At 42.1% G+C, this 14,449-nt stretch overlaps 2 protein-coding genes across 2 annotated transcripts; one reads left to right on the top strand and one right to left on the bottom strand.

Annotated features, from left to right (window-relative positions):
* The first annotated feature begins 801 nt into the window (after positions 1-801).
* Positions 802-2,157, top strand: LOC143221912 (uncharacterized). The gene is made up of 2 exons (XM_076447572.1): positions 802-962; positions 1,207-2,157. The coding sequence occupies exons 1-2, from the start codon at positions 939-941 to the stop codon at positions 1,879-1,881; spliced, it is 699 nt and encodes a 232-aa protein (XP_076303687.1). The 5' UTR covers positions 802-938; the 3' UTR covers positions 1,882-2,157.
* LOC143221910 (uncharacterized) lies at positions 1,232-12,385 on the bottom strand. Its single transcript, XM_076447570.1, has 4 exons — positions 12,217-12,385; positions 11,925-12,098; positions 11,709-11,841; positions 1,232-11,610 (listed from the first exon to the last, which is right to left on the bottom strand). The coding sequence occupies exons 1-4, from the start codon at positions 12,250-12,252 to the stop codon at positions 9,950-9,952; spliced, it is 2,004 nt and encodes a 667-aa protein (XP_076303685.1). The 5' UTR covers positions 12,253-12,385; the 3' UTR covers positions 1,232-9,949.
* Positions 12,386-14,449: the final 2,064 nt, after the last annotated feature.

Below are 14,449 nucleotides of genomic sequence, written 5' to 3' on the forward strand. Positions count from 1 at the left end.
GAATCCGTATTAGTTGCGCCAGTTCGCTCCGCCGGTTCATCCTGTAATTGAAAACTTGACGACTCGAAGAACGACGGTAAGTAACGAGAAAGTTCGAACGCGATCGACGCGGAATCCTTGTGAATTCGGCGAACTGAACCGCAATTACAACAATTTCCTCGCTTTTTCTATGCTAATTATTCTATAAAGATCTCTTCCAATATTTCGTGCACGAAATACGCGTAGCTCGGTAGTTTCATCGAACTCTAAAGTATAAATTCAACCGAGCAGACTCTCAGTTTATAGATACACTACATTGTTCGCTATTAGTGACGATGTCAATAAGTTCCTTTGGATGGTACAAATTGCTGAAGGTGAATACGCACAAGACATTCGGGGAAGTGATTGTTTCACTGAAAAAGGAGAGTTTCGTGTAAATTATGAAGCTTCGCCAATCCTTCTGAATTCATTAATGTACAAGTTATGTTATTGTACTTGGGTTGCAACATACAGTAATAATAGTAAAAGAGCCATATTGGATGATTTCAGAGAGGCTTACTATTGGTTGACACATAATACACTACATTGTTCGCGTCACAGGGGAAATAATATACTTATGTGTAGGTTGACTATCAAAAAAATTAAGACATGACCTACACGAAGTAGAAACGAAAGATTTCGAGACTCGTCGGAGGATCTGTGCCGCGGCTCTAAAAGCTTCGGCAGCATTAAGGAAGAAATTGAACGAAACACGAAACAACTTGCTAAATGTTGACTGACAAAAGCCGACGTAGGAAAGCGTCGTCCACGGCGTCGTTCTCTTCCTTTCCTCCTCTCAACTTCCTACTCCGCAACGATTTCATCGGCACGCTCGAGTTCCCGGCTTGGACTGGCCGTTGCGTCCCCTATAAAAGCGGGGGTAGGCCATCGAGGAATCAGTGTGCTCACTGTCGACCAACATGAACAGCACAGAGAAGCTGAAAGTGAGTAGCTGCAGTCGGGCCACAGCCACTTGAACTTTCCCGTCTCTCGGTAGTCGAGCAACGCAAGTCAGTCCGGCCTAACCGGCAAAATTCGAGCTCGTGATCGTTTTGTAGAAAGAGCTCTAATCAGCATCTGTCACTCGTGTCGCAACCACTGTCATTCATTTAGTTTAGAGAGAACGCGTATTCGGAATTATTAATGATTATTCTAGTCAGTTCTAACGCTTGAATGATTTTTTTCTAGATCTTGCTCGTCTGCGGCCTGGTGCTGTCGGTTGCGGCAGAGGAGGTGAAAAAGACAGAGTCGAAGGCGCAGCCAAATGAGTCGAAACCTAAACGCGGTTTGGAGCTGAGCCTCGGGGACCACGGTTTCGGAGGCGGTTTTGGAGGCGGTTACGGAGGAGGTTTCGGAGGAGGTTTGGGCGGCGGTTTGGGCGGCGGTTTAGGCAGCCATGAGAGCATATCGGCGGAGCACATCAAGGCAGTCACGGTCACGAAGACCGTCCACGTGCCGGAGCCGTATCCAGTCGAGGTCGAGAAGCACGTGCCCTATCCCGTCAAAGTTCCGATCAAAGTACCGATCGACAGACCGTACCCTGTCCATGTGCCACAACCCTACCCGGTCACCGTCGAGAAGCACGTCCCCTATCCGGTCGAGAAGCCAGTACCTTACCCCGTGAAGGTCCCTGTCAAGGTACCGGTAAAGGTGCCGTACCCGGTCAAGGTACCTGTCAAGGTGCCGATCTCAGTGGCGAAGCCAGTGCCCTACCCCGTTAAAGTGCCCGTGGTCGTGAAGGAGCCTGTGCCGATTCTGTTGAAGGAGCACGGCCACGGAGGGTTCGGTGGAGGTGGTTTCGGTGGCGGCAGTTTTGGAGGCGGATTCGGCGGACATGAACTCGGCGGTTACGAGCACTTTTGAGGCAAAGGCTGGCCGAGAGAGCTTAGGCGAGGTTGGGAGTCTTTGACCTTCTCAATGACTCGATCGATGATCGCCGATCGACAACTGATTTCCGTGGAACCGGTCCCAAGCGACATCATGGACACCCACCGGTCAAGCGAACATCCTTGCTCGCGACGAACGTCGGTCGCACGCACCAACATTGTATTCAACGTGATCCCAACTTCGAATTGTATTATATAAATGTTTTCCTCCCCTTTTTTTACAAATAAATAAAGCGATATTTTTTATACATAACGCACACCTATTATATAACTCGCACGAGATTGCCCGAGAGAAGGAAAACCGTGTTATAACGGTTATGTGATCGCGAGGAATCGCCGCGGCGGCACTTTCACCGATTAATGTTACGTTAGCTGATACACCTGATCTACCGTAAGCGAAGTGTCCCGGTGAAAGAGACGCGTATCGTTCGCGCGGTCGTTAAAGCGAATGGTACCACGCACAGATTGCGGGTCGAGAAAGGGAAAAGAAAAAAAGGAAGGAAACCGCTCCGGCTCGCGAAAACCTGGACGTTACGAGAACGTGCGTATCTCTCGAGTGCATCGATTTTCTTGAGCGATTTCGACACTGTCTGGTATCCTTAAAATTTGCTTGCTAGTGTAGAAACTGCGTCGAAAATCACCGATTCGAATCCGATGAACATTTTCCCCGAGATATTTTTGCTCGTAAGCTAAGGAAACGCTCGGCTCTCGAGCGCGTATTAAAATTGCAACTTCACGTAACCGCGAAGCAAGTACACTCTTTTTCCACGTAGCCTGGTTTCGCGACGCGCTTATCTGATGCCAGATAGAAACTGAAAGTGACTCCGGGACGGATAAACGGATTTTAAAATCTAGGAAAGTGGGTTCCGCGGACGTTGGAAGCCCCGCAACACTCGAGCCGCTCGACGTGCTGGCGCACCTCGTGGAATTCTAGCAGCTTATCGTGACCAGGTGAGTTCGCCTGCCTGCTTATTTCAGCGAATTCGCCGGCAACGAGGAGACTCGCTTACGACAATTTCGAGACCATTGACGAATACTCAGCGCGAATATCCGGTCTATCGACCTTGTCCAACGATCAAGGGAAAGCGCATCGATGCGGCACAATCGTGTTTCACGTTCCCAACTATCGATCGTGGAACTGCATCGGCTATCAGTTGTTCACCTTCGCGAATCACAGGCTAGATCGCATAAGATATTATAGTGTCGAGGACACCGATAGCAGTAAACAGGATCGCGGCAACTCAGCCGGCCAACTTTGCTTCGAATTCCGGTGGTCTAATGTCGTGTATTCAATTTTTGGCGACATTCTTTGAAGTGAAGAAATATTCTATATTGACGCGCCGGTAGTGACCGCCGGTTATCGAACGAAACAATCAACTAATGCACTCAACAGAGCTACTTCTTCTTTAATAGTGTACTAACACCGAGGTAGCCGATTCTACGTCATCGATTCAGTTCAAATTATATCGTGTTCAGTGCCATTTTAATCAGAAAAATGCCACAAATAAGTTGGTGAAAGTCCCGTAAAAAAATTATGAAAAATAAAGAAGTTTTGTAATTGGATTAGTAGTGGTTCACACCGATATACCCGAGCTCGAGCTTCTTGGCCCCTCGCGAACTATGCCCCGCTGTGGAACAGATATGTATTCGTTTTTCTTAGATCGTGCAGTTCTTTACCGCTATTGAATTTTATTCTGATTTCATACGATTTTTTGGTTATACATAAATACTTGAACATATAAAGAAGTATCCTAAAAAATTCCTAAGAAAGACATTTCTGTGGTTCCAATTGTCATTTTGACGGGCTTGGTAGTTCTAGTGTTAGTGTCATGATTAAACTAAACAATTAGAAGAGTTCGTCTTTCTCCAATTTGAAGCTGCATAGTGGAGAAATTGAATTCAGAAGAATTGGGCAATATACATATTTGTTTAATCCTGTTTCGAATGTTGACGATACGTTTCACACGACATTCCGATTGAAAGGTTAACAAAGTGGAACGTGTCTTTAAATATTTTTGAAAAATGAAAGCAGACCTTTTCAAGTAGAGTAAAGATCTGAACTGTGTGTGGACAACTGATTGCTTACGGGCCTCCACCACTCGAACCGCTATCCCCGCTACTGTGCTCATGTCGGCAAGTGTTATACCCAACTCAGTATCTTAATTAGTAACTGAGCCATTCACGTAGTGATAACTTAAGTATCGGCACCATTATCCAGGTTATTAACACATTGAGTGCCACATCAATGCTCTCGTAAAACTCGCACAAAATTTAATAATACAAAAAAAGATAAGATAAAGTCTTGAAATGACAATGATTTTTGTAACATTCTCGCACCATGTAAATCCTAATAAAATGTGATTTAGTAGATCGCAGTAAAAATTGATTTTCAAAAGTAAAATAATTGTATCGGTCGTGTAAGACTGACATGGCGGTGAAAGTGTTAATATATTCATTCTCGACGTATATACGTTTTAATTCATAGTACAAATAGTGCCATGTTTCCATGGCAAATTGCTCGAGCAGTGCAGAAAAACATAATCCGCTCTATCAACGCCTACGTAATGAGGATAACGATTCGAACGACCGTGTAAATACTATATGGCACAGTTTCCAAAACAGGTACGGCTACATGTTTGTGTAGTACGATTGGTCACAGGTGAACAAACTTCGAAAGTATTACAGTGTAATGTTAGGTAAGTCGCACCAATCACGTTTCTCCTTTTGACGGTAAGAAAATAGAAGAACAGAGATAGACTAACTATTGACCGGGAAGATTGGATTTTTCATGGAGCGTAGCGTATGGCGGAGGAACGGGTGATTTTATGTACACCTTTTTAAGGGGGTGGTTTGTAAACTGCGACGAGGCAAGGGCGGCTGGCCGCCATTTAATGCTTGCCAAGTCGTTAAGAAATAACCATTAGCCGGGTTTATCTCTTCGAGACCAGGCGAGTTTTAAAGGCGTGCTAACCGATACTTTCGTACCGGGCAGCGGGACGCGCGGACGGTTGGTTAGCAAATCCCGTTATTTAACATGCAGCAAGCCAGGTAATCATATTTAATGGTCTAGGAAGTTCGCGTAAGAGGGAGAGAGATTTCTTCGATTAGTCGCGGCCCGCGTGCGGAATCCGTTTGGGTATAAAAGGGAACCATGCAAATACATACAATGTCCCTCTCGTACGGGTACGGTCAAGTATGTATGTTGATTGCAAAGCGCGGATTACGTTTCCTTCGATTGTGACGTAAACCTTTCTTTAGGCGAACGCATTATTTTCCCGGTACGCTGCTTATACTTTATACTTTAATCCTGACATCGACATCGAGGAAAAAATCTCGTGGCTGTGCCGTTGAAAGGCGGCCAAAGGTTGCTCGTAAATAACTCTTAGAAAGCTATAATCGTCTGTGACTAACGCTTCCGACAATATCCGACACCCCATACAATCTCTCGATCGCCAAAGATTACCTTCCCAGCATCTAGATTGGAAATTTCATTTTCTACAATGTTTCTGCTCACTTTTTAAAACCGGCCGTCCCCCCCCCCCCCCTTGAAGAATTCGGAAAACTTTCGCATAATACGGAGCACTGCCCTCGCAAGAAACACAAAACGCGAGGGAGAACTCCACGAAAGTGTATTGGTCCGTATCGCGAAGTTTAAGAAGATCTCTCATCAAAAAGTAACAGACTACTCGGGAAGTGAAGCGCAGAAATAAAGATGTTGCAGAGGGAAGCTAAAGATGGATGTTTTGCGGCAGAACGACGTCTTTCTACACAAAGAAGTTGAACCACACGATCTATGAAACAGCACGGACCCGAGGTTTTTTTTAGATCAAGGATTTTCTGTATCGTGAAAATTTTTAGCGAGGGTACGTTAAAAAATATTACTCTTACATGACTTACCATTAAACATGTTCGTCATTAAGTAGTGCAGTTACCTTATTATAAACATCCTGTACTTTTTCTAGATATAGAACCAAGCATTTCTTCACTTACAAAGTATGTGCCGATGTTCCTAATTTTTTAGAGGAATAGTTGAGCATGTGCAGAGAGACTTCCGTGCGAAGTCGGAGCAATTAATTGAACAAACATGCCAGTCATGTTGTGTGAGTGTGTACAACATGATTTCTAGGATTTATAGATCGGTAACTCTAGGAGAAAGAGAATCTGTCCGCGGATTCTACGCTTCCTCGTTCTGCAGAAATTGCCGAGCCGCGAGACATTTCGGAGAAATCGGCGAATGCTGCGATTCGGCGTGGACGCGTCTGGCTTCGTTGCGCAACGCAATCTGGAGCGGTGTGTTTTTCGTTTTAGAATTTAAAGAATCGTGACTTGGCGCTTGCATCAATCTCCATTGTGCCTTCCGTCGAGTGTCACGAGGAGAACGAATAAGGAGGTCCTTTCACGTTCACGCCACGTCGTGTTTTTTTTTCTTTCTCTCCCCCTTTTCCTTTCGATACGTACGTGGAAATCCGCCGTCGCGTTACGTCAGGAGCTTCCCACTGTACACACTCGCGCCGATTGCACCCGTTGCAATGTTATCGCGAAATCACGGCGCGCTATTATTTCCGCCAACAGCGCGATTCCCGCGGTGAGCGCCGCTACGCATCACGTACCTTCTTCTCTGCTTTGCGTGTCGGGCGCGACAATTAATTTACGCGCGCCGAACTATTTCATTAATACCGATAGAACGTTGTCGACATTCCACGGGAAATTACATTTTCGCCGGGTTTTTACGCGACAACCCTTCATTCATACGGGAGAGTCACTCGATCGTCCTCGCTTGCGTTCGGTCACGAGCGTTTTTACTCGACGCCCGACGCGAAATCGCGTAACAAATTACACGTTGATGAACGTACAACCAGTTATTGCGGTAACGCGCGATCGTTTGTTGAACCGCGATCCTGTTAGAGAAATCTCGATAAAAAATAATAAGAGCGAGTCTGAAACGTATTGGAAAGTGATGACCGAAAGGAACTGTTTCGACACGAGAGGGGCACCGCTTATTTCCAGCGAAATAGCGCAAAGAGCGCAACCACTGTTGCTGCGATCATTATCGCTAAACGGTACATCGCACGCAGTGATATAGTGATGCAGGAATGTGAGTACGCGCTTGAAACTGGAACTTACTACACGCATGAAGAACCGTGCCCACTTTTTACTAGCCGCGGAACCATTTTTTCACCTCCGGCCGGTGATGAAACGCCTTTATTGTGCGGCGGTACTCTTGATTTGCGTTCCCTTTCACTTTTTCGTCTAAACACGCGCGTACTTGGCGCATGTGTCAACAACACTTCGGCAAACAGAGTGGCGCGTCTCCAGGAGAATGATTTTCTGCAAGACGCGTTCGTAAACAGCCCCAGCCCAAATGTGTTCACTAAAGGATAGACACGCCAGGGGTTCTACCCACTGTTCGGATAAAGGAGACGAGTTCGAGGAAATTTGTTCACGCTCGTGTCGAGAGATGTCTGTCCCGAGCTCATAGAAGGATTACGGACCTCCCCCTGTTCTTTCCTTTTTGCACACGGGTCTGAAAATTTCGCGGGGGTTGCGAAGCTGCGCGACAGGCGGCGCGCGACACGTCGCGGCAACGTGAAAGGAGTATAGAATCCTTCATTCCACACGATCCGTCACGTTCGGCGATAGACGAGCTTGTTTGCTCGAGAAATGATCGTCAACGTTACGTTAATATTGGTACAGTCAACACCTATGCGCTCGCAGTTTGCGTTTTACTTGTAAGTTCGAAGCTCGGTATTGCTTCGCAAAGCCGGTGGCTGAATAATTACACACAGCCAGCCGAGAATTTGATGCAGACTAACTAGAAAATAGATACAATTACGCGAACGAGGCTTCTGCACACGAAATTTCAGTTCCCAGCTTTCGCAACAATTATTTTTAATGTAGAACACGATAGTATAACGATCAATACGATTCAGGGTAACTCCTGCAATTCTTTGCCGTAGAACTACCAAACTTCTTCATATCGAACTTGCCTGTACGCATTTCTCTACTTTCCAATGAGTTACCAAAGAATTATTTTGATTACATCCAGGCACTAACATCACAAGTTTGGAGTCGATCGGCCGATAAAACCTTAAGATATTTTGCAACTTCATCAACTTCGAAAATTTTGGAGTAGCATTTTTGGAACACGTTCTTAAAAGCCTGTTGTCGATCATCATTTTAGGAGCAACCGATTCGAAACAATCCAGTTCAATTCATAAAATTGCTGTATACTCGATCAAGTAAATTATGTCATTCCAGCAGGCACTAAGGTAAGGCGCGTGAGGAAATGCACTTTCAGGCGCACAAGTTAATTTAGACAGGTCTGCACAGCGTCATTAGCGTCGACGATGTTATCGGCACGCTAGCCGTCGTGAAGCCAAGAAAGGGAAGCACATTTTCTAGACGGAAGATAAGCCCGCGGGATCGTATGATCTCGTCGTCACGTTAGTTTCCATATTACGACTGTCACAAAAATATCCGCGACGAAACGCGCTGTCGACGACATTAATATTTATCGTTGTGTTAAATGGTCGATCGCGTCGCGGAATTGTAAATGTGACTTTCCGCGGAAGTGGATCATCTTAGAAATTCCTGGTATTACGCAACGCCGGTGGGATTATTTATTTAAATTCTGCACGAGCCTCATCAACAATCTGTCTCACACGATGCAGAGCATTATCGACCTTTCTACTCCCTCTTCGAAGTTACCGGTCTCTCCCTCCCTTTTTGTATTTCTTATTTGCATCGTCGCGGAGAAACTTTCCAGGTTCCACGGCACCGGAACCACCCATTGCGATCGAAAGTTCCTTATGCCAAGACCGTCAGCAAGGTTTTGAAAAATCTTTCCAACAGTGTCGTAACGCCCCGCCGCGCCGCAGCATTCAGTCATACGGCGATTGAGTCAATGACACTATGTGTGCATGCAGTCGCTGCATATCGTAGGTATACATAGGTCGTGCAATATCGTTTCTGTCGTACACAATAAATGCGCGACGCATTGCACGCGTGTTGGCGCGACAAGCCGTGTCTACTTCCGCAAAGCTGCAGCTTGAATTGGAATCGACGTTCTGTTTATAGAATGAGAAACAATGTTGTGGACAATTGAATCTCTAGGAAGCGACTAGCCGAGAATTTGGCCCTCGTTCCTTTGGTTGCATAAAATGCTGCTTCACTACTATGATATAATGATATCCTACGGAGTATACTGAATGCAATCGGTTCTAGAAATTCTTTCATTCTATCATATGTTAAAGTAATTTAATTATTAGTACATCCTCTTCTGCACTAATTGTTTCTCGCAAAGATTCTATAACATTCGAGGGTACTGTAAATCGTAAAAAATTATAGAGTTTGTAGGAGATAGAAGTAACTTAATGAGACAATCGTTGCAGCATTCTGACTTCATTGAAAAAGAAATGTTGATTAGTAGAAATAGATTCACATGGAATCCATTGATAAAATAAAATCGTAAGAGAAGGTCGCTGTGGGAGCCATTGATTTCACACAAAATAAACATTTCGTAAAGAATAAACTTCTTTAGTTTTTCTCTTTCAATACACATAGTTTAAAATTGCTAATTACACAGCACTGAGGAAAGTTTAGTTGTAAAAGTGAGTTAATGTTCAACACAACAATGCATTACGATTGTATTCAAATTAATTGAAATTCAATAAAGCTCATTTTAATGACCATTCACTATATAATCTTATTAATGACGGAAATGAAATTTTATTGCTGTTTCTTTTCTTAAATTTGTCTATAAAAGTGTCAAATGTCATAAAGTTTCACAATTTAACTATTACTGACTCTACACATTGTATCTATGTTACAATATTAATGTGATGTAGCTTTTATTTTAGTACTTATTATTTTTATCTCTCTAAATGATGCAATTTTCAAATTTAAATAAAAGATCATTGTAGCCATCGTACAATGCTACAAATGTATAATCTTTTCTTTAAATAAATAATGTAATTAATTAACGTAATTAATTATTTATGGAAGATTTTGAATACAATGAATAAGTTTATAATACACAAGCCAGGTTAACCGGGATTTGTATTTACAACTGTATTAACGATCCCTTCATTCTTTGTATTCGAAGTTCTTGCTTGATCACGTTTTTGTTCATTAGAATAGAGGCCTGACGTGTGATCAGTTTCATCAGCTGTTCTCATATCAGTACAGTTGTTGCTAGACACAACATTATCACTAGCTATATTAGAATCACTACTACTACCACCGCTATTAAGACTCACAGTGGCAGTTTGTTTTAAAGCTAGATATTCATCCACAGAACCCAGCGGATGTCCCTCTAAAGTGTTCTTATTTACAGTTTCTATCACTGGCGATGAGGATGGTGAATTTTTACTTGGGGAGCCAGTTAGTTTAGACAACCTTTGTCGTTCTCTTAACCGTTTACGTATTTCTGACTGTATTTTCGAGTCTTTGATCACATTCTGAACATCATCCGTTTGATAGTATCGACTTGCCCACGTTTCAGCTCCATTTGACTTTTGTGCAGGGAGCGTTTCTGTTTCAGACTTATTTTGTTCAGTTTTCTTAATTTGCTTCTTCTTATTTTTGTCGTTCTCACTGTTCTCTATATCGTCAATGTCGCAGTAATTGTCTAAATCAATTATTTCATCCAAATCGCTGGATTTTTCTTCATCCAAGTTTAGTCTATTTGTTGCCTCTGTATTTCCTGTTTGATCTTCCTTTTTCAATACTAACTTATCATGGACCTTTGGCTTATTACTATTGCTGACTTCACTTTCATTTGATTTAACATTTTCATTATTAGACGCATCATTCTTCGTACTCTTTTTGTGTTGACTTTCACTATGCGATTTGACTTTATGTGTGCTTGATTTAGAGCTTGTATTCTTTTGCTGTTCTTTCGTATGTGATCTTTTCTTTACTTTTTTCCTTTTTGTATTAATTTTTGCATCGCTATCAGTTAAATTATCACTATGAAGCCGTTTGGAACCTTCATTTTTATGTGTTTCGGATGCATTATCTGTAACTTTATTTTCTTTTGAATTATATGAATCCAACGAATTTTGTGCAGTATTTGTTTCCTTATTTTTGAGATCAACATTTTCTTTGGCTTCCATAACACGTTCGTTCTGCAATTTTTTATTTATACGTACTCCGCCATGAGTTTCTCCTTCACTCTCACTCGATAATAACTCAATGGTGGTAGTTGGTTGGACGACTAATACTACATCTTCGTCTTCAACATTACTGCTCTGTTGAGCACCAATAATTCTTTCCAACTGTCTCCTACAACTTTCTTTTTCTTTCTGTTCATCCTTCTCACTTTTATTTCTAGCATTCGCAGCATTATTATCTTCAACAGTTGGTGCAGCACTTGGCACAATATCTTCCTCTTTCCTTATTAAAGCTCTTATTGCTCTTGCTCGCATTTCTAATTCTAACAAGTCTAATAGACTATCACCTTCTTTTTCTTTACGTTTATCCATATCTTCCTCTTTCTTTATTTGAACGTTTTTGGGAACATTATCAGGAGTTCTCTTATTGTTAAATTTATTGTCACCTTTCTTTTGAGTCAAATGTTTCCCCTTTTGTTTAACTCGATCTTTGTTCACTTTTCCTTTAACAGCCTGAGAACCTTCTTCCTTTTTAAGTAGATCCTCGTCGGTAAACCACTCCTCAGTGTCTGAGATAATTTCTAAAGAAGGTCCTATTACCACAAAAATAATTATATGAAATACCTAAGTCTTAAAATCCATGCTTCTAATGTTAATAATAATTGATTTCCATCTTTAATTTTCAATATACCTGAATCATCAGATTCAGTTGTATCTGAAGAATCTGTCATAGTCTTCCCATTTAAAATACATAATATACGAGCTTTAGACATACCACCTAACTCATTTGCACACCACTCTTCCAATTGACATAAATCCATTTTCTACAAACAATGATTAGAAAATATTTTACATATTACAAATGAGAATGTTATGTAAATATCTTTATTATTTGATTTGATTATACCTTTAATATTTGAGGTAACATCAATTGTATTTTTTCTGCTTTCACAGACTTGAAAAGTTGACGAGCTAGTTCTCTACGGTCTGATAAATACTCTTTAATTGATTTCAAATCTTGCATGTCTACTTCCTCATCCGATGATAGGGAGGAAGATGAACCAGATGAAGTTTCGTCATTCTATAATTTATTTTATTACTTGAAAGTACATCTAATTCATAATATGCCTGAAGTATTTGACAGGAATATTGCACATCCATTTTAAAAAACAATAATAATATAAAAGAAGCACAATTACCTTAAAACTTTGTGCACTTTTTCTTACTTTCGACATGTTCCCTTTTTAAAGTAGTTAATAGATACAAAATTCACATAAATTCTTTATTAATGTTTAAAAACATTATTCGACTGGGAGAAAGAGGAACACCAAGGCGTTCACTGCCAAACAATGCCAAACTTTTACTCAAGCGATAGTGCTGCACCATGTGGACAGACTTAGGAATAAGCAGATGATAGGGGCGCCTCTTGTAGCGAAGTATTCAAACTCAGAGACACAGACTTATCTATGTCGGTACTGGCAGTTTTCTCGTCGGTGTTACTGATCGTGTCGGTATCCAGACTATAGATGATGTAGGTCAATCTATGTTACTGCAATACTGTACATAGTACTTCGTAAGTATTTTATTGCATACTTCATTTCTAAAATTCCTTCAAATCCTTCAAATCTGCGAATTATCGGTAATACAACTAGAACCCCTCGAAGCATAGACAAAAAAGTCCATAAGATGCAATGTCTGATAGCCGGGGACTGGGGACCTTTTCCTGCAGACGACGGTCCCGCGTGAACACTCACACACCGCTAGACTACGTGTACGTACGCGAGGATTGCAAGGATCCGGGCATCCACCTCTGATTTCTCGATAATGCAAAGACGGGACTTTTTAGTAGTCAAAATCGCCAGATGAAAGATCAATCTACTGCGCTGTTTGCCTCAAAAGTCGTTCTTTTACGTTTCTGAGCAATGGTTTTGCAATACTCGGCTGCATGTTGCCCGTCGGAGAGGCTAGTACGCCGGCGTGACTGCAGCGCCATCTGACGGGCAACATGCAGCCAAATATTGCAAAACCATTGCTCAGAAACGTAAAAGAACGACTTTTGAGGCAAACAGCGCAGTAGATTGATCTTTCATCTGGCGATTTTGACTACTAAAAAGTCCCGTCTTTGCATTATCGAGAAATCAGAGGTGGATGCCCGGACCCTTGCAATCCTCGCGTACGTACACGTGATCTAGCGGTGTGTGAGTGTACTCTAGCGGTGGGTTAGTGTTCACGCGCGTCTCGTCGGTGGTCTGTGTTGTGTTCTTATTCTTTTGTGGCGGATGCCGATAATGTAGGCAGATGTCGATAATGTAAATTTCTATTTTAATATTGATTAGTTGTAAATTTTGTACAATAGTTTCGGTCACATTATTAATATTCATTCGTTTGATTTGCTACCAAAGAATTCTATTTGTATAAACAGATTAAAATAAACGCACAGATTAAAATACCCACAGTTCAAAATCAGTCGCTCCACCTAACATACAATCAATGGTACTATTTCGTTAGAGGTTTCGTCGATCTGCTGTAATGGCGCTACCAGGTCACTTCTATCGAGAAAGCCACTGATTTTTACGAGAAAGAGAAAGAGAGAGAATTAGAAACATTTACTAAAATTTACGAATTAGAATTAATTTACTGTATTAGATATGCTGGTACGCAGCAGTTAACGCATTCAAGTAGTGTAGCAAATTACTTGCTGGTTACCTATAGCGCTGTGCCAACTTACTTCCATTAAACGTTTGTTGACCGAATAATGGAGGACCTAATTAATGAAATAGAAACGTCATTATCACGCGATGCTAGTTGAAGACTGTCATAACTACAACGAAGACTTCAATGAATTATTGAATGTCCTGTACAGGGCGCATAGACTTCATATACAAACACCCTGCGTGAATCTGTTTTCGAATTACAATAATTTCTTTATTTAATTTTTGCAGCTATCTTCTTCAGGTTAGACTTCGATAATCAATGATGTGACAGATATACGTTTGTGTCGAACGTTGAACGTTTCGTGCGATTGTTGGAAGCTATGTCTAATCATTGCAACACAGAACAAACTGTAACTCTTAAACAAGATCACACAGGGTACATGTGTCAATGAACTTGTTTCGAGTGCTGAATTCGCCCCTTCTTATGTGCAGCGCAACACGCTGTGTACATAGATTTAAAAAATGTTCGTGTTAATCAGCTAAAGGAACTGTCGAAGCGGAATAATTTAGTTGTTCGGACCGAAACGACGCGACGTCCCGTATCGACTATACTGGGGACGGGGACCGCGACCCGATTCTCAGGCCGCTGCCTTCGGCGAAGCTCGCAATGGCTCGCACACGTTCGTGGATAGTCAGCGCTTCTAGGCGAGTGTCTTCTTCGCCTCGGGTCTCATTGATCTCTTGTCGGCGCGTGCGCGGAACGTTCGTCAGACAGCGG

Source organism: Lasioglossum baleicum, chromosome 3, assembly GCF_051020765.1.
Source record: "Lasioglossum baleicum chromosome 3, iyLasBale1, whole genome shotgun sequence".
Classification (NCBI taxonomy): domain Eukaryota; kingdom Metazoa; phylum Arthropoda; class Insecta; order Hymenoptera; family Halictidae; genus Lasioglossum; species Lasioglossum baleicum.